Here is a 27742-nt window from a genome sequence, read left to right as displayed (position 1 = left end):
CTGGGGATTACTCACTTTGGTAGTAATCATCAAAAAATGGCTGGTTTCCCAAGGTGAGGGTATTTTTCCTGATGTGCAAGACATGTCTTCCTCCGGTTGTGGCCGAAGATTTGCCGACTACTTTGTAGTCAGCGGATTAGATCTTGTAACTGGACTAGAAGCTGATCAATTGTCAGGTTTGTGAGAAATTTATACACAGTTTACTTCGCTGTTCTCGATGTGCTCATACTAAAGATTCGTCACAGACCCGTGAGGCAGATGTGATTTGTTTTTTTTGACATGTCGTTTCGTTTGATTTGTGCCAGTACTATTGATTAGTGACCATTTAACATTCGGCAACGTTCATGACGCCTCCACGGTTAGAAACTTTAATGTTAAGAGATACGCAGTAGTAGTTTTATTCTAGAATGTTATAATTATATATCCTAGATCTTCGTATGTCAGCTCATATTTATTTTTGAATATATTTTTGTCCCAACGTCAAGCAGCGACGGTAGTCAAAAAGTAAAATCACAGGTGCCTATATCTGTTAAATTTATACTTAAAATGAGAAGTACAGTGTATAAAATTTACTTCATAATAACTTAGGTAAATTTATTTTCGAAGTTATATTATGTACCACAGAAATAAGATATGGCTAGGTTCACGGCTGTTCTTTAGTTCCTATGGATAATTTCCACTTGAAAACAAATTTTCTGTCACAATCGCAGATGATACACAACTACCGTGTAGGTTCTTGTGGATTCATTACATCTGTTTAGATTTTTCATGAATCCATTTACTGTAGCTGTACTTTAGTTTGGCTGCATATAGTAGTTGAACTGCTTGGTTTCCTCAGCAGCTGACAAACAGAGATATCATATGTCTAGAATTCATTTTATAATCCTTGAATTTGTCTTAGACATATGAGATATCACTTCTTCCAAACCGGTCACATTAACATAATGTGCATATATTGGCTTCAGCAACTTTCCTACGAGTGTTCTTGTATTGCTTCAGTGGCTTTTTATTTGATGTTCTTTGAAAAGGAGAAATTTCTAAAGTATTCATTTTGATTCATCTGCAAAAAAAAATCTTATTATTTTTTGGTTTGTTTGCTTGTTTTTTTTTTCTTTTTTTCTTTTTTTTTTTTTTTTGTACATTAGGCTTATATGTATATTGCTTGCAATTTAGAACAAAACTATTTAAGCTTAATTAGCATATGTGGTTTGATTTATGATTCTAATATGCACAGTCATACTCTATTTTACATTTTTTCTATATTTACATTGATTTTGTTTCCTTATATATCTGCAGTATTAATCTAGCAGAGTAAAGCTGGTAAATTAAAGACATTGCAAACCAGTAGAAATGCATTGTATTTAATTTTTGATGGCTTTTCGAGAATGTAATATTTGAGTTTGTGAACTTCTTTACCCTAAAATCATTCAGCCTTTGCGTTTCAGTGATGAGTTGCCATTAATTGGTCGTAATTATATACTTGTAAGGGAAGGTATTTCAGTCTGTGTTTGTTTCTCTTGGTGACAACCAATTGGTTTAAGTGCACAATGTTTCACCCTTAAAAGACATATTAGCTGAAAAAGGATTTACAGTGTCTCACTACCTAGGCTTGAATTGTTTAGAGCCAAAAAAGAATCAATTCAGAGTTGTTTTGTTACCATGATATGTTGTGATTTGGATAATTTCTTGATTCAAATTTTTTCAAACCATTTGCATTTTTAGTTTCCCTAGTTTCAGGTTATGAAAATCGATGAAAATAGAAAATAAGAATCAAACTGGTTTTAAAAATTTGGGACCAAAAAAAAAAAGAAGAAATTTAAACCATAAATTATATTTTGTAGTTTAACCAAATTTTAGGTCAAACTGGTACCAAACAACAAAGCCATGTACCATGATTTGTTTGAATTAAACTATCTTGATAACTGAACTCAATTTAACCTGAAAACATTTTTAGCCTCAACTGACACAAATGTCATGTCACTGTTGCCTACAGTCTAATTTAGTTGTAGTGAACCAGGGATAAGTGCTAAGCAGGTTTCCAATAATGGAGTCCAAGAATATACAGCTATAGATAGTTAAATGTTGTATAGGTGTAGGATGTTTTCTAAGATACGGTTTTATTGAACATGTAGCATGCCCTATATTTGTACAGTCAACTCTCTCATAAGCAGACACCTATGGTAATGGGAAAAAGTGTCTGTTGACTCACAGGAGAGTGTCATGCCAGACTCTTGTTTATGTTAAACAAATGGGCAGCTTACTTTCCCATGGGCAAATGGAGATTTTATAAAACCAATTGCCACTGTTCTGTTGGTCTGTCAAAAATCAAGACAAATTCAAGATAAAGTTTATTGCCAAGAGTCAATTATTATGTATGGGGTGTCCGCTTACAAGAAAGCGTGAACAATAAACAAATCCATGTGTCTGTAAGTAGAACCATCTGCATACAAGAGTGTCTGTTAGCAGAGGGTTGACTATAGAGTTGAATTCGCCTGTATAATTTTCAAGAAGTCGTTGTTTTGTTTTTGACAATAATAATGATTTGTCCATTGCAGGTGACTCATTGCATATATCTCCTTTGGAGCGCTCTTACAAAGCCAAGGTTTTGATGCACTTTCCTTCAAATGTTGAATGGAATCCTTTTGATGAAGATGCTGTTCGTATGGTAAGCCTCCTCCCAAAATTACTCTCACTGATAATTTATTTGAAGATATTTGATCACCTGTGTTTTTTGATGATGCACAAAAACTTTTACACTTGTATCCCATCTTCATCATGTCAGATTTTTCAAATATGAAATTTATTTGCAGTGCTCTACCAACTGAGCTAGCAAGCCAACTGGGAGCTGGTCACTGTGTTGGTTCCAGAATAGACCTGTGAAGTGGTGAATAAATGACTGTGAATATATGCAAGTCATAAAAAGTCATAACTGTGGATAAAGACATGAATATGAAAGTGATCTTCGCAGTAATGAACACTACTTAAGCAGTAGTGAAAAGTAGTGAATTTTCACGTCTTTATCTGCAGTTCAAATATGTGACTTGCATATATATACAACAGGTGTTTTTCCACCACTTCACGGGTTTATTTTGGAACCAACACAGTGGCCAGCTCCCAGTTGGCTTGTTAGCTCAGTTGGCAGAACACTGCACCTGTATCGCAGAGGTCATGGTTTCAAATCCTGTACAAGCCTGAATTTTTTTCAGGCCTTCTTTTAACTACTGCCTAAGTAGTGTTCATTACTGTGAAGATCGCTTTCATATTCACATCTTTATCTGCAGTTCAAATATATGACTTGCATAAATTCACAGCCATTTATTACGCTATTTATTATAATTGTGCTGAATGCCTTGGAACAGGCCATTTACTTGGGGGTTAAACTAGACCTTATACTGTGGATTTTCTCTCATTGTGTCAATCCATCCTGCATTTATTTCCTTTTTTTTCTTCAGCTTTGCCTGCCTCAAGGACTAACTTTCAAGAAGGAATCTGAATGTCATGAACAACATTTTCACTCTTTTCTGATTACTCGTGAAGATGGCTCCAGGGTTTATGGCTGTGCTCTTACATTCTATGAAATTGTCAAAGATGCTCAGATCTGCAAAGCAATGGACACACTACAGGCAATGCATGATGCAGAGCTAGCCATTGCAGAATCACGGTCTCGTTCAAAATCTCCAGTCTTTGTCACAAATAATAGTGCTGCATCATTGGAAACAGATAATCGCAGTGAATATTTAAACACCAGCTCTGACATGCTCAATATTTCTAACAGAAAATCATTTAATGTTAGAGAAGATACTCTTCTAGTTTCAAAATCAATCTCTATTATAATGCCATTCCCATTTATCTCTGCTGGAAAGGGTTTCCTGGAGCAGATTTTGAGGGCAGTGCAGAATGAAGAAAATTTACAACTTCCTTTGGAATCATACATTTATAATCTCCTGTTTGAGGTGCCTCTTCCACCTCCTGGAAAAACAATGAGGTTCAATTGCTGTGACTCAAGCATCACCTGTCAAAGACCAGGTGTAAATGAGCTCCCTCTGTTTGATTATTCATTCAAGGCGCTTTTTACTTTGCTTGGTATTGAGAACATTGTGAAGCTGTTTACTTGTACCCTGTTGGAACAACAAATTTTGTTATTATCAAATGGTAAGTAAGATGACCTAACAGTTTTTGGAAATTATGTTACTATTAAGCTTGTCTCATGATAACCTAAATTGGAAAGCTCATGTTATGAATTGATTTCGTAAAACCATAATTATTTGAAGCAAGGCTCAATTAATTATAATAATATCATTGGACGATACTAATTGCTATTGCAAAAGCACAATGTATGTGAGATGATGTGTAAGGCATACAAATATAAGATGTGGGTAAAATTTTTTATGGTTATTGCTAAGCTTCAATCTCTGAAATGATTATTTCTGCTATGATTAAACAATCATATAATTATGTACTGTTAAGAAATTTTTCCATAGCTATCTTTTTTGCCATTGGGATAATATTATTATCTATAAGGTCTAGAGTTTTATCAGGATTGTTGGCAGATCTATTCAATATTTAAAATAAAGTTATTTATAACCTTTATTGTATGTTTTTGATGTCATAATTTACCATGTTTTAAGAGAACATATTGACTAAAAAGTACTGTACATCCTATGAAGCACTGTTTACAGTTAGTATAAATGTAGACCTTAAAAATGTTATCATTTGTTCAACAGATTTCCACAAGTTTATGTTGGTGGCTGAGAGTGTGACAGCAATTCTTTTTCCTTTTGTTTGGCAACATGTGTATGTTCCAATTCTACCAGCGGCTCTGTCACATTTTTTAGATGCACCAGTACCTTTCCTTATGGGAATTTATTGTGCTTCTGAAGAGGATAAAAATAACCTGTGTCTTCCATCTGAGGTGCATTTTGTATTTCTTTTATTTATTTTATCTGGTGGAATTCGCCTTTTGACTGAGATGTTTTATGAAGTTTTGTGTTGATCAAAATACATTGCAGAATTTGAGTACTACAAACCATTTACTGTACATGTATTTACTTTCTGTGTTTAATTATTTTTTCCCAGGCTTCCCTCTGCTTAGTTGACATAGACAACTGTACTGTATCAATGCCAGAAGATCTTCCTGTGTTTCCAGATGAGCAGGAGCTGATTGAAGAGCTGACAGATACTTTAAAGCGATTTAATGTGTGTTTACCCCAGGAAAGTCTAAGTCAACCAGGAAGTGGAATGAATAGTTTGGAAAACTCATTAGAAATTCCACCAGAAAATAGTTTCACACAAACTGCAAATGGCAGTTCTGACTATGAAACTGGGAGCAATTGTGACTCTCCACAAGGATCACCTCGATCCAAGTCACCTATCTCTGGGTCACCACTCACAGGATCACCACTCTCAGGGTCACCACGCTCAGGGTCACCCCGCTCTGGTTCGCCTGTTCTAGAAGCCAAGAAAATCAAACATAAGACCTCGCCAAAGAGGTCTCACAGAATGAAGGCTCGTGGAAAAGTTGAATCTAAAGTACCCAAGTCTAAATCTTCTACCAGTTTGGATATTACAAAAAATCCCAGATTGCAGGCAATTGCAGCAATTGCTGAGAGGACTGGTATAATAGCACCGATTTCAACAGTTGCTTCAAACTTAGAAAAATCTGTTTCTGATACCCAGCTACAGCAATTTGCTGGCTCAGAAAATGAGTTTATTTTAGGAGAAGAGGCAAAAGAAATTTCAAGAAGTCAACAACACAAAAATGAATTCAATACTGCCATTAGGGAGATATTTGCCAATCGATTCACACAGCTTCTTCTTGAGTATGAGTCATTTGTTATTCAGCCTAAGCAAGACTTAGAAGATTGGACCTCAAATAGGGAACAAATGCAAAACTTTGACAAGGCTTCCTTCCTTTCTGACCAGCCTCAACAATTTCTTCCATTTCTTTCACCATTTACCGAGACACAGATGTTTGCAAGTTTCATTGACATGAAAATAATGGGAACTTGGGAAGATCCAGACCCTAGATTGGCTGTGTTTGATCAGCGTGTGGAGAATTTGAAGACAAGACTTGGAATCACCAGATCACCTTCTTATGAAAAATGCATGACCTTTAGAAATGCAGGCGAGTGATTAAAATGAAATTCTTAGTCAGAGTAACATTTTTCACCACCATGAAGTTCTCCTTTGGGGGTTGCTTATTGTTGCACAACAAAAGAAATCAAGAGAAACACGAAAACAATTATTCAGTAGAAAAGAATTGTGGAATAACAAAGCACTCTTACAATGTGCCTTGTATTCAGCTACTCTATCAGGCATAGAACATGATCTTTACCTTCATGTCATTGGACATTGTATGACTGTAACTACATTTCGTAACAAAACTCATGCATTGTTATTTTGGAGAAAAGATTTGCAAATGAGCTAGAAATTTAACTTTGATCTTTCTGATGTCTAAACATAGTCTCCTAGTAGTCTCCTATTCTAAAGTTAAAAGTGAAATTTTTGTTATCCCAAAGTAAACATACACAGGTGCAATTATTGTTATTAGTATTTTGTGCCATATCACACCTTCAGTATTCAAAGGAGCTTTTAGCTTGAACGAAGGCAAAGGGCTGCATACATTGTAACTTTAAGTATAAGGCATCTCTCATCATTTAATAACTACTCATGCAATAATTTTATTTTCTTTATTTGTGTTTTAGTTCAAGTTCTCTTGCGCCGTTCCAACTCTGTAGATCACATGGCAACGCAACCCCATAATCTAAATATTTCAGAAAAGAAAGGTCTGATCTTATTAATTCCTATTCATTCAATTTATATTATAGGAAAAGAAAAAAATATGGCTACTGGTGACAATAAATTAAGTTGGGAATTTTACATCAGTCTTAATAGGCATGCAGTCTTAAATAATCAACAATTCTTTGTCAAAGTGAAGGTGAAAAGTGATGGATAGTTACCTTGCCACTTTGTCTCATTGGCTACTCAGAGGTGAATAGTACTTGCTATTCACTTCCACACAGGCCAATCAACACATGCGAAAAGCACTATTCACTTGTGTTGTATATACTAATATTCAGTATTTATCATTCAGACTATGTGTGATAGAACATTCATTTGTTTTCATATGATGTTTTAGTGACATCATTAATTATTGGGTCCTTTTTGATTAACCTTTTAATTTATTTTTTGTGTGTACATCTTGTAGTCAGCAGCAGTGGGTACTTCATGAACTTGAGTTCAGAGGTTCTATGTGATGGGCCCAACTCCAAGAGGTACATGTGAAAAGTTTTCCCATTATTTTTTAGAGTACATGAAGGTTAAGAAGTTTGCAAAGGTTACAGTATTGTTCAGTATTACATGTATTGTGACATGTCTACAATTAGTAAGTACAGTTAGTTAGTCAAGGCAAATAGGAATGGAGAGAGTTTACTCTAAGTGAAATGTGAAGATTTTCCAATAGGAAATTGTAATTTTCTTGGATGGATTATCTCCTTCACATACTGTCTACTATGTTTTCACTTTTTTGTAATTTTGAAAATGACAACTATGATAATTGTTTATAATTATTTATATGTGCTTTGTGAAAACTTTTATTTTTTGTAGTGGTCATCAGTCCAAAGTGAAATGGAGAAAAAAGAGTCGGCAACAGCAGCAATCTGAACACATTTTTCTCAATACCACCCAGGTATAACACATTTGTCTTTCAAAACTACATTCTAGAGGACAATTATTTTTGTTTTTTATCACTTACACAAATTTTATGGTTTGAAATTTGCAAAGTACCACAAACCTACATGTCTGTCAAAGATGCACGTATTTCTTGTGCTTTTCATTATCATGCTACATGTATATAGTTTACACTGTTTGTTTTTTTTCTAAGAGAATGATGATTCCAAGAAAATCTGTAATTATATTCAATTTAGCAAAGATACGTGAAGACATATTTTGGTTGATTGGTTTCTTGGACTTCAGTGAAACCCAAACATAGGTTCAGCTGAAAAATGTGCAAAATTTGGTGGAGTGTTATTCTGCTGCAGTTTTCTTGTTTGTTACCTGACATGCTTAATGAGTTGTGTGACAAACTAAATGGTGAAATATTTTAAACATTTAAAAAATGAAGCTACACAGTAACACAATGTTCAATACTGGGATGAACTGTATTTATAAACATTTATAACTGATGTGCTTTTTATCACAAGTAGGGTTTCTGTAGCTGGTTTTTAGTGTTATCTACATTTACAAATTAGATTATTATAATTATGCATTTGAATGTATTTTATTTCATATGGATGACGTGACAAGAAATACTAATAATATTACTGTCTTGTTTTGATAAGAGGTGTGGTGACACTCAATATAAGAATGCGCAATATCATGTCACAAGGTCATTGATGTTGACCTGATATTGGATGTTATTCACCAAATCATACATGTCTTGTCTGAGGAATATTTCTAAAGTGAAAGCACATTTTGGTTACTGTTAAACCATATAGTGTGAGCAAAACTGTGTTCACTTGATAGAGTTACATACAAGTCATGTACTTGATTCATGTCACCTGGAATTTCATCACAAAGTCAGTTATTTGTAATTTTAGGATGGAAAGAAGATGAGAGACAAACTGGCAACAAGCATAAAGGTATCTTAACTTACCAGACATTTTCTGTGTGTGCTTTTTAGCTTGAATGAATGATTGAAGCTTACACTCCTTTTTGAAACAACTTTTTTTTTTTTTTTTATTTGCATCGAATTCCCAAATAAAAGTGGTGACAAAAATTGTTAAGCTGTGAGAAGCAGAATAATGATAACAATATAAATCTAATCTGGACATTCTATCTGATGTTAAAAAATCTGTAATGTGTTTCCTTTATGCATAGAAATCGTTAATTAGGACTCCACTAACTTTAAAAGACGTTAAATTGAAAAGATATTATATTTAAATCCCTCAAAGGTGAATCTTTGATTTTTGTGTTAACATATTCCATAAACTTTATCTACTTTATGGTTCTATATTGGGGAGAAACATTTGTTGCTTAATGTTGTGGTGAACCATTTTTATTCAGAGACGCTTGTTATAATTATAAACTCCTGAAATATTGTATGTACATTTTCTATTCTAAATCAAATACGGTTAATCTTTTTTTTATAATTGGTGTTAGCCCTTGAGAATTTACTTTTGGATACCCTTTAAGAAACTTTGGTTGGATACTTTTTTAAAATTTTAATCAAAGTGTGTTTTTCTTGTAAGAAAATATATGCAGCGCGGCTAAAGCTAAAAATACTCAATTTGGAGACCAGTGGCTTTGGAGGTCAACTCAAACTGGCTTTATTCAGAAACTGCTAAAGGAAAGTGCAAGCAGAAGGTTAAAGTTCACCTTAAATTTCATAAACAAGAAAAGTTTACTACCGTTTGTTATGTTAACTGTACGCTCACCATTTTGGAAATTTGGTTGGGAGCAATTTGCCTCAGTGCCATGAAGTTGGGGATTGGGAAAAGTGAGAATTTACAATACAATTCTGTACTTTTGTGGTAAAAAAAAAAAAAAAAAAAAAAAAAATAAAAAAAGTAATCAGTCACTGCAAATGTGTATTGAGGACCATTAATTGGTGAGCAACCCGTATCTATTAAAAGAGGAGTTGTTATGTGTGTATATTCTTGTGACACATAGTTAATAAGTGTAATTGTTTTTATGATGACAGTCACTTCCAACGTGGATCAAATCATTTCAACTGCATGCTCTCTGATTCTTCAAGCAAGGTTGTTCTGATTATTTATGAAGCATCTTATTTCTGACAAAATGTAGGCTCATAACGTGAAAAAGACCTCCAGATTTTAGTCCTGACATGCTATCCACGATCAGAAGGGACCAAGTATAATTTATGAATATGAACAAATTTATTTTGTTATCATTATAATAATGGTTTTGATCTTTACTATCTCTTATCATCATCATTTTTTCTATACACTTACTGGTTATTGATAGTATTATTATTATTATGATATCTATTATTACTTTTATTAGTAGCAGTAGTTATATTATCATTGTGAGAAATATTTTTTTATACAGTCATTGCATGTTGGAAAGTCCACTGAATGATTTGGGGGTGTTACTCCTTTCACACCTGCACTTGAGGTTTTGCAAACACGAATCCTTGATAGTTGCTCTTGTCGCCTTATTATAAGTAACGTTTCCTCTTACCTGCAAAGCCTAGTACTATTTACAGACAAAAAAAATTTTGGTGCAGAAGATGGACAAGAAGCCGTGGATCTTGGACATTCTGATGCAAATGTGTCTGGAGTGAAAGAGAATACATTAATAGCCAGTTTGTGTGATCTAGTGGAAAGGATGTTGGAGCCATGGTCTGCAAACAGAGAGGTACAGTCTAGACATTGCCTTTAAGCTACACTGCTTGCATTCAATATAAATACTTGTATTCTTCCCTCCCCATTGCTTTATTGGGACCCCCCTCTTTGAACCACTTGTCTAAAGCTTCAACTCCACCTCCCCTCCCCTCTCTCATTCATTTGGGCTTGGTAGCTTTAGTTAACAATACAAAGTAAATATCATTTAAAAAACTTCAGGGATTTCCTTCATAAATATCATCGATCTTTCTACCAGAAAATAACATACTCTAAGTGGTTTTCAGTAATTATAACCTATTTTAATTAAACTATTGTTTTACCTCTACTCCAATCATCCTAAACTCCACTAAATACTATTATTTCTCTAACAAGCTCTTGATTTGCAAGGCTCCAGACAGGGGCTTAGTAGAATTGGATCAATCAGAGAGAAAGGTTCATTAGAGGGGGGGGGGAGGGGGGAGGGAAGTTTATTAAAAACGTGTGGATTCAATTGTAGTTCCCAAGCTAAAAACCAAGGATGGAGGTTATTAGAGAAAAGGGAGACTTTGAGAAGAGGAGAGGGCCTGGTAGAGGGTGTATACTACGGACAATTATAGGTTTTCATTTCTATACAAGGAGAGTTGCATTGAGTTGAAATTTCGGTGTGAACCACATGGACCATCTTCATGTAGCAATGTACAATATTTCATCTATGATAACTTTCATTATTTTGGCCACCATTTGAAAGAGGGTCCAACATTGATAATATTAGGAAATTCTGTTGTTCCTTAATTTTAGGGTAAATCAGCTGTGTGGTCACACTGTTAGCTTTCCAGCTGAATGTGAAGAGTTAGAAGATGAAAGTAGACAGTCAAGACACCAATAGTCTTTCACCCTCGGCAGGTATGATACTTGTGTGAAGAGGTTGTATTTATGTAGGTAGTAACAACATGAACCAAATTTAAGCAAACAGCTTGAAATGCGAAAAAACGCGAATGACTAAGTCACGATTGGTGTAAGTTTTACCTGGAGAGGCTGGCGCAAGGTTTGAGACCAATCACAGATTGTTTCTACAATCGGTTAAAATTCCTCTTTTGATTTGTTATTTAGCCAACAAGGAAACAGACAAACAGAGTCAGTTGAGAAGGAGGTGCAACATCACCTGACATCGCAAAAATGCTGCAGTCTGTTCAGCTGTCAGAACAGCAATCCACTTTTGGCTCAAGATTTAGCTGACATGAGGTATGTTATCTGTACATCAGCGATATTATCGAGTTGTTGAGTGCATCTTGTACACAATGAATACCTGTATTTCAACGGACTTGCTTAGGGCTCCAGATAACCAGCCGTAAATTGCGTTCTTACCATCATTTCATCTTTTGCTGAATAAATTTGACAAGAAGCATCCGTTCAATTTCCTTAGATATCTCGTTGTGTTTCGTTGTGTTACTTTGCTTAGAGATCTACGCCAGAAATTGCTTCTAATATTTGGGAAGCATCCTTATATGGCAAATGTTTTCCCACAATTATTCAAGCGGTCTGAAACTGCAAGAGATAAAACAGGAATGTTTTGGTTGACCTTCAACGCAGCACTTCACTAAGTTGTTAGATTGCCACAAAAATGCTAAAGAAAAGCGCGCATTGTCCTCCTATTTTTTTTGCCATAGCTAAGCTTTTACCCGCAGCCCTACGGCGTACTTGGTTATTTGCGGCCCTTAGTCAGACAAGTTCGGAACAATTTTTTGCTTTGCATATTTTGGTATGTACAATGTATGATAATTTTTTGTTTCCACTAGCCACGTGCAGGGTATGGCCGAAATCAAAACTGACATCGGACATGCTCGAGCATGGATCAGGTGAGCATGACGTATGGCCTGGATGTTAGCATCAGTCATTTCATCTTTCCCTTCAAAAACACGCAATTTAGAACCAAGTTTTCTGTCCTTTCATGTTTATGATACTTCTGTTTTTATTCTTTACCTCAAAGACTTGCTTTTAGAGAAGAAGGTTATCTCCAAGCACTTGAAGCAACTGCTGTCAAATACAAATCTTCTGAGGTAAGAAAGTGAATGTCCTTATCATTAAGTGTTTTTTGAGAAAATGTCGAAAGTAAAAACTAAGACTCTTTACATGAGTGAAAGCATTTTAAGAAAGTGAATACTGACACTAATTATTCTCATCCTTGCTTTTTAACAGGGAGAGGTACAAAGATTATGCCTTCTTGCGGACAGAAGAAGAAAAGGAGCAGTTCCTGTATCATCTCTTTCTCTCACTGCTGTTGACTTCTTTGTTTTACAAATGGTTTTCAAAATACAGGTTGGTATTTCATTCAGTTTTCTTCTGCCAAATAAAACTAAGGTTGTACGTCTGCTGTCAAAAACAGAATCTCACGAATAGTAACTCTCTTACTGATAGTAAATCTTGTACAGTACAAACAAAAATGTAAGTGGTATTTAAGAGCTTTAACTAAGATTGTCGGTCAAAATCCATAAACGTTAAGCTACTTTTAGTTCTGTGAACCTATTTAAAGGCTGTTTCAGGTTTGTCCTATGGCCGCACGGCCAACCCTAACTCTATCCCAACCTTAGACGTTCCCAGGGATCTCGGACGAGAAAGTGTAATGCAGAGGTCTCACAGGTTAATCACGTGTTTTGTTTTAATTTGTGTATTTGTCTCTTTGTTCGATTTTCTTCATGATTGCTCTTTAGCCATTACATATAAGGTGGTGATTAAGATGGTAAGCAACTGGGTGGTAGCACCACAACAGCGCAGTCGTGGATGACCTCTGGCCGGCAGCATTGCAGATAACAGGTGTAAATGAACATACCCAAGAATGAGAACGAGTTCAGATTTCAGGTAAGGAATTCACTTGCGAGTTACTTTGCGTCAATTTCGGAACTAAACAAGGTGAAAAAACAGCTATTGCGACTCAGGGTTTGAATTTGCTTACAGAGAATTGCATGGATTATGCCAGGGAGTAAATTATTTACATTGATTCACTTTTAACAAGCAAAACGAGAGTAGTTGTAGCTTTTTACATCCTGGAACTGAACCACCGCTCGAAAAATTAGCTTGTATTGATGTTATACAGCCTTGCACGACCCTTTAGGCGTTTGAGCCCTTGACATAAACGCTCCCATTCAGAACACATTTGCGCATGAACACGATTACATTTTTATCGCTTTTACCCCAACACTAGATTGATCTCGCCATCTCCATCGTTGTTCAAGAAAGGCATGTTGTGTAGATCTTGTATCTTGCAGTAAGCTATCAATATTCTTCTCAACAGCATGCTAACTTGGGGGTGTTGACAACACTCAGGATAGGACACGATAATACTGGTAAGATAAATGGCACAGTATTCACCTCATGCATCATAAGTCTTCTGACGTCTAAACATTTCAACTTGCATTATATCCACCTCTCGCTTGGAGAAGTTAGAAATAACTCCACAGTTTAGTGAACACAACGACACCCATATAAAGGTATTTTCACTACATCCCAATTCCTTGTTTGGTTCACCCTTTACACCCTAATATCAGTATGCATATTCTCCATACTGTTCATCATACATTTCCTAAGGTGCTGACAAGGAGAATTTGTCTAACAATCAAGAACTTCCTTAGTTAATGATCATTTCCTTTATTCTCAGTGACCTTGATGTGTGATTCAGGGGAGATATAGCAGGGAGAAATTAGATGCTGGTCACTCTTAGGGGTGAAAGGGTTAGGGTCAGAGGGATGAGTGTTTTTCGACCAGGCTAAAGGAACGCCATGTAGCCACGTAATGTTTGCTGCCTTTCTTTTGCTGCTATGAGGAGAAAACAGATTTTAGAGCGATTTTTTTGTCAGATTGTTTTGCTTGGATACGTTCTGTGATTGGTTCAAAAAACCTTTGTTGCCGCTTAGATGTGAAATCCAAACCATTGTGAGTTGTTTGTAGACTGTTTCCAGTGTTGGCAATGACTGCATTTATTTTCGTTGACCTCTTATTCGTGTGTATTTAAGTTCCCAAAAATAAATTTTTTTTGGAATGACCTAATCCTAATTTATTTTCCTTGATGTTCCAAGGTTACAGCCAGGCTGGTTCATTGAACAAATCATAGTCAAGAATGAAGTGACTTCGCATATTTATAGGTAAGCACGACTTTCTCTGAATTGTAGGATCCGTATTTGTCCTAGTGTTAAATTTGTTGAATGTTTCCACAGTAACTTAGTTCGTACTTCGCAGATTTTCGTGTGGGCGTTGGCTCGCCAAGAACATGGATGACGGCAGTACTGAGAGGCTTCTTGTTGCAGAGCTTATGAAGACGAAAGGGACTGAGGAAGGTAAGATTTGTTGCGGTCTGTGGTACAATATATAATAAGGGAGGGTCCGACAGGGAAATATTCGGCCCGAGGTCATGAAGGACGCTGGACTGAGCGCCCTCGTTGTTAAATGATCATATTATTTATACCCTTACATACTGGAAATTGCATACAAAAGTTAATCAACCTGGTACAAAAACCTATAATTTCGAAACACTTTTCGTTTTGGCCGATAAGGCTCGACTGAAACCAACGAAATACCAAAGTTTTCACCTCGTTACTATGGTTTCCCATCGTTTTAAATGAAACTGTAATCAGTAATTTCTATCTATAGCCTATTGACAAAGCACAGAACATACACGGCATATAAGGGTTTACAAAACTTAGAAGTCATGAGTACGAATACATCATGTGATAAAAATATTTGTAATAATTATGACTATCGATATTCTGAGTTGCAACACGGCCATGATTAACTACCTTTCGTAGCACATGACTCCGGAAGTTGCCACGTTTTCTTAGCATCGCTCTATGTCATCGTGAATCATGAATTCCTTGGGTTTTTTCACTCGCTAAAACTTGTTTTTCTTTTTCTTCATTTTAATTTCATAACCTTTTACTGGTCATTTCAATTTCTGTTAAATAGCATAAATTGTCACTACGAGGTTCTGGGCACATCGCGCGCATATCAGAGGAAGGGTGTTCTTTTGTAGTGTCACAAGGAAGTTGCGAAACTTTCTAGCAACCCATGGCAATACCATGTTGGTTCTGTGCGAAGTTGTGATGTCATGATCGGAGATGGATCTCTAATACTTGTGCAACTTAAAGGTCCATAAACAAACCACTAGTGCTTCATTTAATTATCGTTTCCTTTTCTTTGTCAACTCAGGAAATTGCACAATCAGGTTCACTTCGTTTCTTCTTTCGTCCTTCGTTCGATACAATTTGACTATTGGCCAGCACAACCTGCGCAAACAATGCAGTAAAGACACTGCCAACCTTCACGTTGTACTTTGCCGAAATTTCCGCCAAAATACAGTTTTGTTTTTTCGCTCAGACAGACTCCATTCCGGTGAAACTGTTCATGTACTTAGGTTTATTCTTTCTTTGTTTTCACACCTTTACTTATTCCAAGATAGTTTCGCAATTTATTTCTATACATGTCGTGACTAACCAACTATTTTTTCCATTTGATAATTGTGACATGTCCTCACCGAAACTCCATGTTTTAGGCTGAGTTTTCGACATGCATAAACTTCTACGCAACTGCTCTAAGTCTGAGAGATCTCCTTCGTCTACGATTCGACCCAGTCTCTGACGTATTAGGACTGTCGTGCTGTTGTTACCGCTAACACTCTGTTAATAGAGGGGCTCAAAATGAACATTTTCCAAACATCTTACATACGCCGATATAAACAAGCGGTACTTGATAAACCACAAGAACTGGTCAGACAGGCGCGATTATCTTGCATTTTTTTAATGAGATTTTATGGATGGGTCCAATCTGCGCCAATATGATTATTGTTGTAGCTGATCTGTTAAATTACCGTAATCTATACCATGCGCTGAACGTTTCCGCTTCATTCCATTCCAGAGCTTGTCCATCTTTTGTCAATAATGTGTTGTTCTTCGCTGAACGAAACCGAGTTTTATCTTCAAAACTTGTTGAAAATGTCATTTCCTAACGCCTAGTTACTGAGTCGAAGAAAATAATCTATTGGAGGTCAATTGGGGTGATTGTTTTCTTTGAGGTAAATCACTTATACTGCGATGAAAATTCTGCTGCAATAACTGAAATTTTTGTAACTTAAATTAATCCTCAAAGTATGTGCTAACTTGATAAGTTTGGCAAAAGGTAAGAATCGCTTTCTTGAAAATGATAAGAGTAAAAACACTGGGTGAAGATCATTTGTTATTTGCCCAGTGGATTATTTAGGAAAATATGCAGAGAGCAATGGATAAAATGAAGAAATCCTTCTCGTTATGCGACAGAAAACAGGTTAAAACATCGATATAACACTTCCTTACTGATCGTTGATTATCTTTACAACTTACAGGATATGAAAGTATTTTTGGTGTGATGCGTTAAGAGGATGTCCAGATTGAAGAGAAATTGTAGCATAAATGTTTATATTTGTTAACCAGGAAACGCATTGCAATCGCGACGTTCAGGTGAATTATAAGTTCTGTAAATTTTGGCAACACCTTGAGCAGTTAACCAGTGATACTTGAGGATCTTACGATTGAAATACTCGTTTAGTGATGTCTGAAGTCTTTCGAAACAGTGAATGCACTACGGCACAACTTCATTGCCAATAATAATTTTGAAATTGAGTTTAACTAGAGAGATCACCAACCATTTCTTGTGGGTTCATAGACTAATACAAACACCTATTTCTTGGAAAACACTTCGTGATTGACCAGTGGCGCTAACTAGAGTGTAATCGTCGCATTCGGGTCACGTTATCGTGCTACATGCCTCAAAAGGGGTGTACCCCTTGTTTTTACACAGCGTAAACAGTTTGATGCACTTGATTTTGAAAAAATCTGTCAGTAAAGGTTACCATTAGCGTCTCCTTCTGTTCCTTCTCGCAATTCCTTCCGAAAAATAGAATGTCTCGTAATCAAATTATCGAATGAAAGGTTTTATTCATGGTTGCAATCTTGATAATGAAAGAAATACTAGTGCGGCTAAATTGTCAACGAAATCGCCATTGTGGCGCAATTTTTCAGTCGATATCTTAACATTGAACATGTTCGTTAGAGCTTCCGGCCAGCCATCTGTAATTATACGTTTTTATCATTTTTACTGAATTCGGTGTCTAAATATGGTATTTTTTAAACAATTCTAATAAGGGTGCAAGGAATAGTGATACGTGATGCTATTTCTTGTCCATGTAAAACGTGTAAATTGTCGGAAAATCAACTAGATTTGAGAAAAGTTCAGGAACCCGCAACTCGACTTTTTAACGGCTCAGATCTTCTGTCCAGTGACTCAGAAATCCTACGTGGTTGGCTTTTGACAACCAAGAGAACCAGATTGTGCAATAAATTTTAAACTGAACGATGTTGGCAACAAAATGCCAGAATAACTCAACGTAGTTCAAGTTTACTTGCGCGGGACATATCAAATATGTTATGAATATTTATTCCAGGTTTTGAGTGTGATAACATAGTTGTGGACACTGTTTAAGAGTAATTGTCATTTTTCAAGTCTACATCATCATTCCTCAAATAAGATGGGCCAGTGTTGTGGTAGGGTTTTTTTTTTTTTATGGTAAGTGGTTTTCATAGTGGGTGGCTATCATAGTTAGCCTTGTGGGTCACTTTTGCCCGAAAGGGTATGGTGTTTGAGCCATCTGGGTTTTAAAAATGAAATGTAGTTTCTAGTCTGACGTTTTTAAGAGGAGTCTCGATATCCTACATGGTTATCGTATTTATATCTTTTCATCTTCAAACGAATAATGCGAGGAAAAATAGTCACAAGTTTATCGCTGCAGAGTAAGGAAGTAGGCTGCGAGTTAATGAAGTCCCTCATGTCACGGTTTGTTGATCCCAAAAAAACAATTTAAGAAAACAATGAAAAAAACATTTTTAAAAAATCCTCGTGAAATTTTACGTTCGCCATTCGTAGTTCCTCTTAATCTTCTCGTCATGAATCATTCTTGTTTTCTTTTGCCCTTTTGGTCTTGTTATATCGTTGGTTTCCTTTTCTTTTCTTTTCTCTTCTTTTTTTTTTTGTTGTTTGTTTGATTGGTTTTTCGTTCTTCATGAACTGATTTCTTGTTCTCACCTTCAAAATTAAGAAAAGTTCAAATGTCCATTACATCTAGGGTTGATCGCTTTCAAGGGAAAACACCTGGTTAAGATTAGAATTGGTTCTCATTTTTTCCTCGCGCTTGCTTGATCTTGCTGTTGGGTGCGTGCTTATGGAATGCGGTAAATTTTGTCTCTCTAAGCGTAGAGGGATTTTACCGGAAAAAGAGACTAAGTAAAGACGGATACCCTTGTTCCTGAAACCGGAGAAACAAAACCCCGATTGCTTTATACTCCATCACTTTCTTATCAACCTGCACAGTTTTCGCGTGAATGCGCAACCAATATCGTTACATGATTTTGCTCATTCTTTAACACCTTACATACCTATCTTGTTGTAAACAGTTCGTCTGTCTTAAATGGATGTTTCTCATCGAAGTCGTGTTTTGTGCGGATAGGCCACAAGGGTGGAAATTCTGAATAAATTTGCCCGATTAAGTAGTGAACGAACGTCACATTTACGTCATTAAAGCGGAAAAAAGCCTAGCCAAGTGCCTGGTTTTCGAGAGGTAAATGTCTGAGGCTGTTTTAGAAATAATGAATAAAAACCTCATTTCACTTCATTTTCCTGCACGTTTACTTCGCCATAAGGTCATATGTTTTGCATTATTGGTGTGTGAATAGCACCTACATTACTTTGATGCCTTCTCATCGGCTTTAAACTATGCAGGGAAGTTTATATTTATTTGTAAATCTATCGTCTGGAGTCTCATTATTTTGTGTCTCGGATTACGATGTTATCCTTGCGGCCTGTTTTAATTCCCTCTGGGGTTATAAATCGTTTCAAAGCCATTCAGCGTTTTTCCCCGTCCTCGTATTACTCACCCACGCTAAAAATACAGAGATGACAGGCGGAGATTAGACTGGATGACCCTATAAATACAGGTCGCGTAATTTCATCACAGATAGTTAAGGACATCACCGAGTAAAGACAAGAGTGATCAGAAGAGAGAGAATTCTAAGAGAGTTTGGTTCTTATCAATCGTGGCCTCTTTATTTGGTTTAATTACGCCCACAAAGATGAAGGCAAAAATCAAGAAGCAAGGTGAAAAGTGGCAAAATTCGGTTGACACGTTGCCGCTTCCACGGAACGTTTTCAACGTGGTTGTCCTCGGTGCGGGAGGCGTAGGAAAAACGTCGCTTGTTACGCGTTTCGTCAAGAATGAATTTTCAGATCGCTACAATCCAACAGTGGAAGATTTGTACGAGAGGCCCATTGAGTTGAGAAAAGGTGTCAGCGCAGTTTTGCAAGTGCTAGACACGGCGGGTTCTTATCAATTTCCTGCCATGAAAAGACTGACACTTCAGTACGGAGAAGCGTTCATTATTGTGTATTCAGTTGTCGATCCTGCTTCACTTGACGAGGCAGTGAAACTGCAGCAAGAAATCTACGAGGCCAAAGGCACAGAAGATGTACCCATGGTGTTTGTTGGTAACAAGTGCGATCTGACCTCAGGAACAGACAAGCGGCTTGTGAGTCATGCCATCGCGTCTACGCTCACTCGCGGAAAAAACTGTATTTTGGCGGAAACTTCGGCTAAGTACAACGTGAACGTTAGCGGTGTCTTCACTGCCTTATTGGCGCAAGTTGCACTAGCCAATAGTCAAAGTATATCGAACGAGAGACCAAGGAAGAAGAGAAGTGTAGTTTCCTGATTTGACTGAATGCGAGGAAACGGAATTTCAGTTAGGAACTTGTGGTTTGGTATATGGACTAAAGGCTCAATACATAAAATTAGATATCCGTCTCCGCTCATGACATGACATTTTCGTGTTGAACTTGACATATTATTGCAAAGAGTTGCTCCAATGTTGCGCAACGCCTTAAGGGCATAGCAAATGTCCACTTTTCCATGGTCATGTGCGCCCTTTCCACGGTTATGCGCGCAATTTGCTTAGAATCTCGTGCTCAGAATTTAACTTATTTAAAATGCTATGAACTTATTTGTAAATAGACATGAAGAAATGAATCAAGAATGAGGAAAAAAGACAAAATATTCTTTAAACGACATCCTTAAAACATTATACCAATAAAGAAAGATAGTGTCATAAAATTTTATCACGTGGCAGTTTTCGGTGTCACGCGCTGCTGAGTAAGTAAGTAAGTAAGTTATTCATGGCTCGTGATATGGTCTGATATTACTTGACAAGTCAGCGTATTTGCAGTTATGAACATTACAGATTTCCTAAAGCATGTAACTCCTTGAAAATACTTAGTCATGTAGAGGATCTGTGTTACTTCAATTAAATGCCTTGTAAATAGCTGTAAAAATGAAAATTACTTGTACAGATTAATTTAAGTGATACAACATTGTAATTATAAAGATCTCACCAAAAAAATAAATTATTCAAGGTCGAATTTTGTGGAGAGTGTGCAGTTTTCGTCGTTCTTACTACTTTTCCCTTTTATTTCCAATCCTGTTCACATGCAAGGTTCAAATCTGAATTAACATAGCATCATGCATTCAGAACGTAGAAGTGTTCAAACAGGAATTGTTTTTTTTAGCCGAGTTTTAACTTAAGAATGTTTGAAATTTAAGGTTACATTACTGGGTTTATTAAGTGTTACAGGCGACTTTTAAATTTTTTTTGGGAGTAAAGGAGGACTTTCGATTTCTATTTTCTCTGACAGTTTATTAACTAGATAAAGAACATTCATCTGCAATAGCCCTCGATCAATTCTTCTTTTTCGTGTGGGCTAGGAAGAATAAAGGGCTGTTCTTTCAGGAAGTGCTTAGGAATGATTGTGATATCTGAGAAGATTTCGAAGCAATCATTCCAATGCAGTGAATTAAAACTTCTCTGATCCGAAAGCGAGGTTTGATGATAGACTCTGCGCTATCGTGCGAGGTCGGAAAGATGTAAAGTGGCTTTTTGAGAAAAATCCTACTGCTTTATACGGTCTACTTTTGCATCAATCTTAACGTTTTCTGGGATTCCTTGTAACTTCAGAGATGATTGTCAGTTACACCATCATTCTATTTTTCTAAACAGATTAAAGAATGCGTGACTGGTCTTGTCTGTTGTGCCATTGCAGAAAAGGCTAGTAACGCATTTTCGTCTGGGTCATGCCTTTTTTGTCACACAGTGATCAGCGTTGTGGGGAATTCTCTCACACTCAATCTGATTTAAAACGTGTTGGTCGTTACAGAGCAATTAGACTTTGATAAAGTAATGCAACAAAGTTTTGTAACATTCGAATAACATGAGTCAAGCCGACCCTCTTATCCACGGATGCGATATTGCTCCGGTAATCTTTCACTTGGAGTGAAGTGATGTTATTTTTGAAAACAAGTACCTGATTATTTAAGTAGACAAGCTGCCTTAAAAAAAAAAAAAGAAAAAAAAACCTTTATTAGTTCAGTCAACATTACAATGTTATGACTTCCGGTTTGGCACAGTAATGCACCGTCAAAAAATGAGGTTATTTTGCAAATCAACATAATCGCCAAGTGATGTATTTAGCCAACACTTACCATAAATATTTATGTGATGATGTAATGCGTGTGCCACATCACTTAATAATATCATTATTTGATATTGCATCACCTGAAAGTAGTTGGAGAAAAACTGTACTTAGAGGCAAGTGCTTCTGCAATTAAATTTAAACCAGGAAAAAGTCTATAATCAAATGAAATGCAAGGGTGCTCTTTTTCGTCCCTTCTGGGGTAGAGAGAGTGATAACTGAAAAAAACTTGAACTCAGAAAATAAGTTACGTTTTTTATTCTTAAAGTTGATGATTTATGTTTTTTCATAGCTAGATAAAATACTGCATTTCATTCGGCGTATATTCTGAACTCTCAGGCACAAATAATATATTTTTTAACGGGATTCGTGCGGCATAATCCTTTCTGACAGTTACGATTTGAAATTAAAACAAATGACAACTTCAGGATTTTCTTGTCGTTCCCCTCGTCTGACCCACGTCAGACAAAGCAATGCTGGTCTTTACTCAAAGCTTGATCCCTTCACCACCAATTTCCAAAAGCAGAAATGACGAGGTGGCGCAAACTGGATTGTTGACTAAACAATGGTGCTATTTTGGGAAATGTAGGTGTGCGGAAGTACATATCGCCTGACACCCATCTAATATGGCCAAAAGGGAATTTTTGGAGAAATACAACCAGTATCTAAAAATATCACCAATTTCTTTTTCTATTGAGCACAGCAATTTTTTTGTATCTTTGCTGTAATGCTCTTTGAATTGTAATACGTTGGATTACAGTGGTAAACCCGAAGGATTTCTCTTTTCTGTTCTCTTTGTCTCGAATAAGTCTGCGTCCAAATTCTTAGTCTTCCTGTTGTCTTATGCAACCTGGAGCTTGCACTCGTTACATTGCATCACTTTCAGGTTTACCCTGAAATTCTCAAAAGAGCCAGAAGTTGGAACTTCCGGGAATTAAACTTGCGTGGCGTTTGATTTTTTTGTGTGCTTTAAAGCAAAGAGAGGCGGTGTGTTTCAGTTTATTTGTTTATGTTACTTTTATTGACAAAGGATAATGCACCTTGCAGAGTTTGTCTTTTACGTTACCCAACAGATGAATTCCGGATTCTGTGGGCTGCAAACGTTAAGCTTCAATTAGAAGACTTTTTTTTTTCGGTCCAACTTATCTTTCTGCGGTAATTTTGAGTTCATCCCGCCCTCATTTGATCGTTAAGAGTTTATACTGCTTTGGACTTACAACTCTCATTGTTTCTCACCATCACAATTTTTTTATTTTTTGATTATCAGATGGAAACCTGGCAGAAGTTTGTCGCTTGTCTCCACAGAGAAGATCCCCTGTACTCTCAAGGAAAAACCGCGAAAGTAAGTTTCTATGTTCTGTCCAAATCGCAAAGTTCCTTTTTTCCCACGATCTTAACTTTTTGTACGTCCTTGGTCCACGGAGGGCCTTAACCCATTTTTTTTCTTCGATCAATTACGACCGTTGATATTTTATAATGCATCTCAAAAAAAAACTGGCGGTTGGTTTGCCTTTCAAAGTTTGAAGAAAGTTTGAAAACTTACCCACCACTCAATGTTTGCACGCTACAGTTTGCTCAGTAAAACCATTAGGTTGGCACGAACTAATATCTGTCATCCAGTTTCCAGAATCCGATAGTCAACCTGCACAGTTTTCGCGTGAATGCGCAACCAATATCGTGACATGATTTTGCTCATTCTTTAACACCTTTCATACCTAATTTGTTGTAAACAGTTCATCTATCTTAAATGGATGAAAACTTACCCACCACTCAATGTTTGCACGCTTCAGTTTGCTCAGTAATACCATTAGGTTGGCACGAACTAATATCTGTCATCCAGTATCCAGAATCCGATAGTTTAATCGAAATCTTTCTTATTATCCATACAAATATGTAGCTTGACTTGTGCAATTTTAGAAACTTCGCTTGTTTTGAGGAGTACCTGGTTGTACCTTCTCCCTCCCCTAGATTCTGAATTCTAAGGAAGCGGTCGAAGGTATCAATTATTTGGACCTTTAAATCATTTCTTTTCCTTTTTTCAGGGATTCGTATCCCGGAAGTGCAAGAACGAGTTGCTGATGCCGTTAACAACATCGTGAAACATTTCTACAAGCCTGAGAAAGAGGTGACGGTCAAGTAGCACTATTTCACGTTTTGCCTTTTTAAAACTTTAGTTTCGGGTGCTGGATTCTTTTTTTCGCTCTTTCATCGGGTAAAACTGTGTTAACCTCAAGTAAATCATTCTGTTTCAGAGAGGAAACCTAACCTATTTATTATGTGGTGATGGAGGTCTCTGTCAAGCATTGGAGCAGGTAAAATCCAAGCATTTTTGTTCATTATAGGACACTCTCCTTGTCGATAACAATATAATTTTGTAATAAAATATGTGTTTATTGTTCATCGTGATGAAAGATAGGAGATAAACTTTATTCGTTTGTCTCACGATAGAGCCACTTTTGATGTTGATCGCGACGTTTCGACTGCAATACTGCTAGTGTTCATCAGGCGATGAGGTCGATTGTTTACGTGTCGCTATTTGTAGCACATTGGTTCGCTGCTATCGGTGCTTTTCGATCCTCACTATTATTCCGGTTGCAAGATGATGTTCCCTCATAGGTCCTCACTGATCAGCTGTTGTGTTGTTTGATCGTGGGTATCCAAGCTTCGGGAATTTCGATTTCATTATTCCTATTGATGTTGTCGGGATGAAGTCTTATATGGATAGCCTGTTTGACCATACGTGTGTACCAGTGGGGGTCACGATCAATAAACTTAACCTTGCTCCAAATAGGAATATACCCCGTTTCGTTAGCGTGCTCCGAAACCGCAGAGGTCTTGAGTACGAGCAAAGCCAATGTCTCTGTCATTTTCTTTTTATCTTTTCTCGCATTGATCTCCCTGTTTCACCGATATACACTTTGCCGCATTCACATTGGATCTTGTAAACGACACCGTCTTGTTTTGTTGGTTCCAGGACGTCTTTAGGTCGTATTAAGTGAGACCTAAGTGTTGTGTCAGACTTGAAAACGGTCCGTATGCCTTGATGTTGTAAGCAGCGGTCAAGAACCTCTAATACACCCTTTATGTAAGGGAAAACGGATTTAGCGTTAAATTCTGCGCGGGTTCTTTTTTGGCTGTTGCCCTTGTTGTCTTTGCAAGTTTCCGAAAATATAATTTTATATGGTGAAGAATTGAGAAAAGGACTTAATTTTTTTATGTCTGTAGGTATTTCAGTGTGGTTTTAGGTCATCCCGACTTTTCCGTAACAATTTCTTCATCTGGGATATTTTGGGTAAGTGCTGCTTTCTTATGTAAAAGTTACAGCACATTGACAAGCGAAGACAGGGTTCACGCGCACGGCACGGAAAACCTGGAAACTCGTAGCATTGCACCACATCATTTTTAGGCATGAAAAGCGCTCGAGTGAAGAGGGCGTGTGTCGCACGCGATCAGTCAGCGGGGCTCGGAGCCTGCGTAACCATTTGGAGAGTGAAAGTCTCGCCTAAGAGAGGAAAACGCGCATTCTCCTCGTGCATTTCCTTCTTTTTACCCGTGTCCTTAAGAAATCGCGTCGTAGCTTTTACTCAAGGGCTTATTACACAGATCAGGAAGGTCGAATGAAGTGAGTCCGACTCGCGAGCTTAGTTGAATGCCCGAGCATATCAATCTCATTTAGAATCGCCATATCCAAAGACAAACGTCATTAGCTTAGATTACACTATAATGCGAAATCTTTTTCGTGGTAAAATGTTTGTGAATTTTCAAAATAGGTTTCAGAATAAAACTTTGAGGTATCTGAGTTTGTGGTTTGTTTTTCTTCTTTTTCCCGTCTCTAATGTTTACAGAAAAAGGTCAGCAGTATCTTTCGTCCGCGGAGGAGGACTCGGATCAAGCCGATCCAATGAAAAGACCGCGAAGAACTTACTGTAGCGTAATAACGCGAATAAATAATGCGTCACACACCATCGGCAAAGACGGCAAGGTGCGTCTACTTTTAGAGCTCAGTCTTCCTTGGATTCTGATTTTCGTACTTTAATAGGTTGACATCATTCAATTTACATGTGATGAGCGTTTTCACCACATGAAGAAGTTATCCCAAACGTTGTCCCAAATGTTTCCACCAATTCTAGAAACCATTTTAGAAAGAGGGGTCTGCTATTTTTGTCGACAAATTAATTACTAATATCATGAAACAACCATTAAATTAAAAGTAGCAGTGGTGTTATTTGAACTAGAAAATTAAAAATGTGAAATATGAAAAGAGTGCAAGCATTTCCTTGTTTTCTTGCAGTTCCAGTCCTTTGTGTGCCTCGGTGCGCGGTAAGTATCATTTTCCATTGATTATATATATATATTTTTTAAAGAGCTAATTGTCTAGTAGTTTGTGGTGATCAAATTAAATTAGATGGCAGCGCCAGTTTTCGCCAACTGCTAAGTAAAAAAAATTGCAATCTTTTTGTCGCAGCCAAAAGACCAAGGCATGTTTTTCAGTCAGCTTCGATAGGAAATAGCTGCAACTGCTTCTTTTATCTTTCACTAGCATTTTTATTTTTTTGCGCCTTTCAGTTCCCGTCCTACGTTACTCTCCTAACATTTTTGTCCTTCCCTTCCCTCAGAGACCATTTGCTTCACAACTGGTTCGAGCTGCTATCCACGTGTCCTGCAACAACCAACATGTACGACACACCTTCATTCTTCAGAGACAGTGGTCTAATGCAGTTTTTGGTGGAGTTACTTCAGACTTTAGTTGAATTCAACATCACACTGGAAGCCTCGCTTCTGAAAGGAATCTCTTGACACAATAAAGATTGGAAACTTTCTTTTAGACAGCAATCTCTTACTTAGATCGTTCATAGCCATTTTTGAGCTTTCGAATACCAGCTGCAGAAGGAGTATAGACCAGAATCTCTTAATCGGGTCGGTCTGTGTGGTGACGCTAAAATGCAAAGCGTGTGCAGCTGGCTATCTGAAAACGGCCGGAATGCCAATGCGCGCTTTTAAAATTCGTTCGTCTGCTATTCTCTTTGTTAATATATCCAAGCACAAGATTTAAATGCGCTTGATTAACTTGCCATCAAACCGAACGCGGTGAGCGGAGACTTGCATGCAATATTGAAGTACTTTCTGTATAGTAACCAACATTGGCCTCATGGAGAGAAAGGTTTGCTTTTGTACACAACATTTTTTCGTATTTTGTAAGATAAACATCAATGCCGAAATCAAATTGGGCGAAAATAATTTTTTTTTTACTTATAATAAATGTAAATGCATGTGTAAATAGATTAACTTATTGATCTTTAGGTTAATCGAAGGTTTAAAGACAATGGTTAATGAAGGTTTTCTAAGTGACAGACAATTTTGTATTGATTGGTAGAGTAAAACAAAAATGTCAATTTGTTCAGTCAAACAAAGTAGTTTTTCCTCTGAAGACCTGCGCATTTACTAGCAGCTTAATTTTTGAGTAATCTTAGACTGCAAATTACACCTCTGATTACCTAGACAGGTGCTAGGGGAGGTTTAAGGTTAAGGTTAAGAAGTCGCGCGCGTGACTTACAGCAAGACTTCTCGCGCGCGTACCGTCTGTAACCCTTCACGCAGGCTGACACTATTGTAACCTCATTTCCAAGGAAAAGGTTACCTAGGTAACAAAGAGGGTGAAAGGCCCCTGTAAGGAATATGAAATCTCCTTGGCAATTTTACTAAGGTGTTGCCAAAGCTACGTAATTTTCTGATAAGAAATAAAACTTTGTTTAATTTATTATTAATTATTTATTGGAAACAATTCCATTTTGATATGTTTTTGAAATTGA

The 27742-nt window shown here is 36.9% G+C and overlaps 2 protein-coding genes across 2 annotated transcripts; both read left to right on the top strand.

The window, feature by feature from the left end:
* Positions 1–29: 29 nt before the first annotated feature.
* LOC131788713 (DENN domain-containing protein 5B) lies at positions 30–27690 on the top strand. The gene is given in 37 exon segments (XM_066163990.1): positions 30–176; positions 2556–2665; positions 3453–4152; positions 4725–4912; positions 5077–6124; positions 6705–6785; positions 7208–7274; positions 7606–7687; positions 8598–8665; positions 9262–9349; positions 9352–9363; positions 10226–10247; positions 10250–10377; positions 11142–11164; positions 11166–11204; positions 11206–11246; positions 11454–11497; positions 11499–11567; positions 11569–11585; positions 12140–12210; positions 12331–12400; positions 12540–12601; positions 12604–12627; positions 12630–12659; positions 13052–13075; positions 13078–13199; positions 13633–13684; positions 14082–14089; positions 14421–14479; positions 14574–14671; positions 23200–23274; positions 23975–24057; positions 24185–24244; positions 25158–25224; positions 25778–25914; positions 26224–26252; positions 26549–27690. Coding segments are annotated over 37 exon segments (4173 nt in total). The 5' UTR covers positions 30–82; the 3' UTR covers positions 26730–27690.
* On the top strand, positions 16479–20817 carry LOC131788715 (ras-related protein Rap1-like). The gene has a single exon (XM_059105799.2). The coding sequence runs from the start codon at positions 19487–19489 to the stop codon at positions 20120–20122; it is 636 nt and encodes a 211-aa protein (XP_058961782.1). The 5' UTR covers positions 16479–19486; the 3' UTR covers positions 20123–20817.
* Positions 27691–27742: the final 52 nt, after the last annotated feature.

This window comes from Pocillopora verrucosa, chromosome 1, assembly GCF_036669915.1.
Source record: "Pocillopora verrucosa isolate sample1 chromosome 1, ASM3666991v2, whole genome shotgun sequence".
Classification (NCBI taxonomy): Eukaryota; Metazoa; Cnidaria; class Anthozoa; order Scleractinia; family Pocilloporidae; genus Pocillopora; species Pocillopora verrucosa.
This window is presented reverse-complemented; position numbering and strand designations above follow the sequence as displayed.

What these genes read in the sequence shown, in the direction of transcription:
- LOC131788715 (XM_059105799.2), top strand. Translation starts at nt 19,487, where the DNA reads ATGAAGGCAAAAATCAAGAAGCAAGGTGAAAAGTGGCAAAATTCGGTT.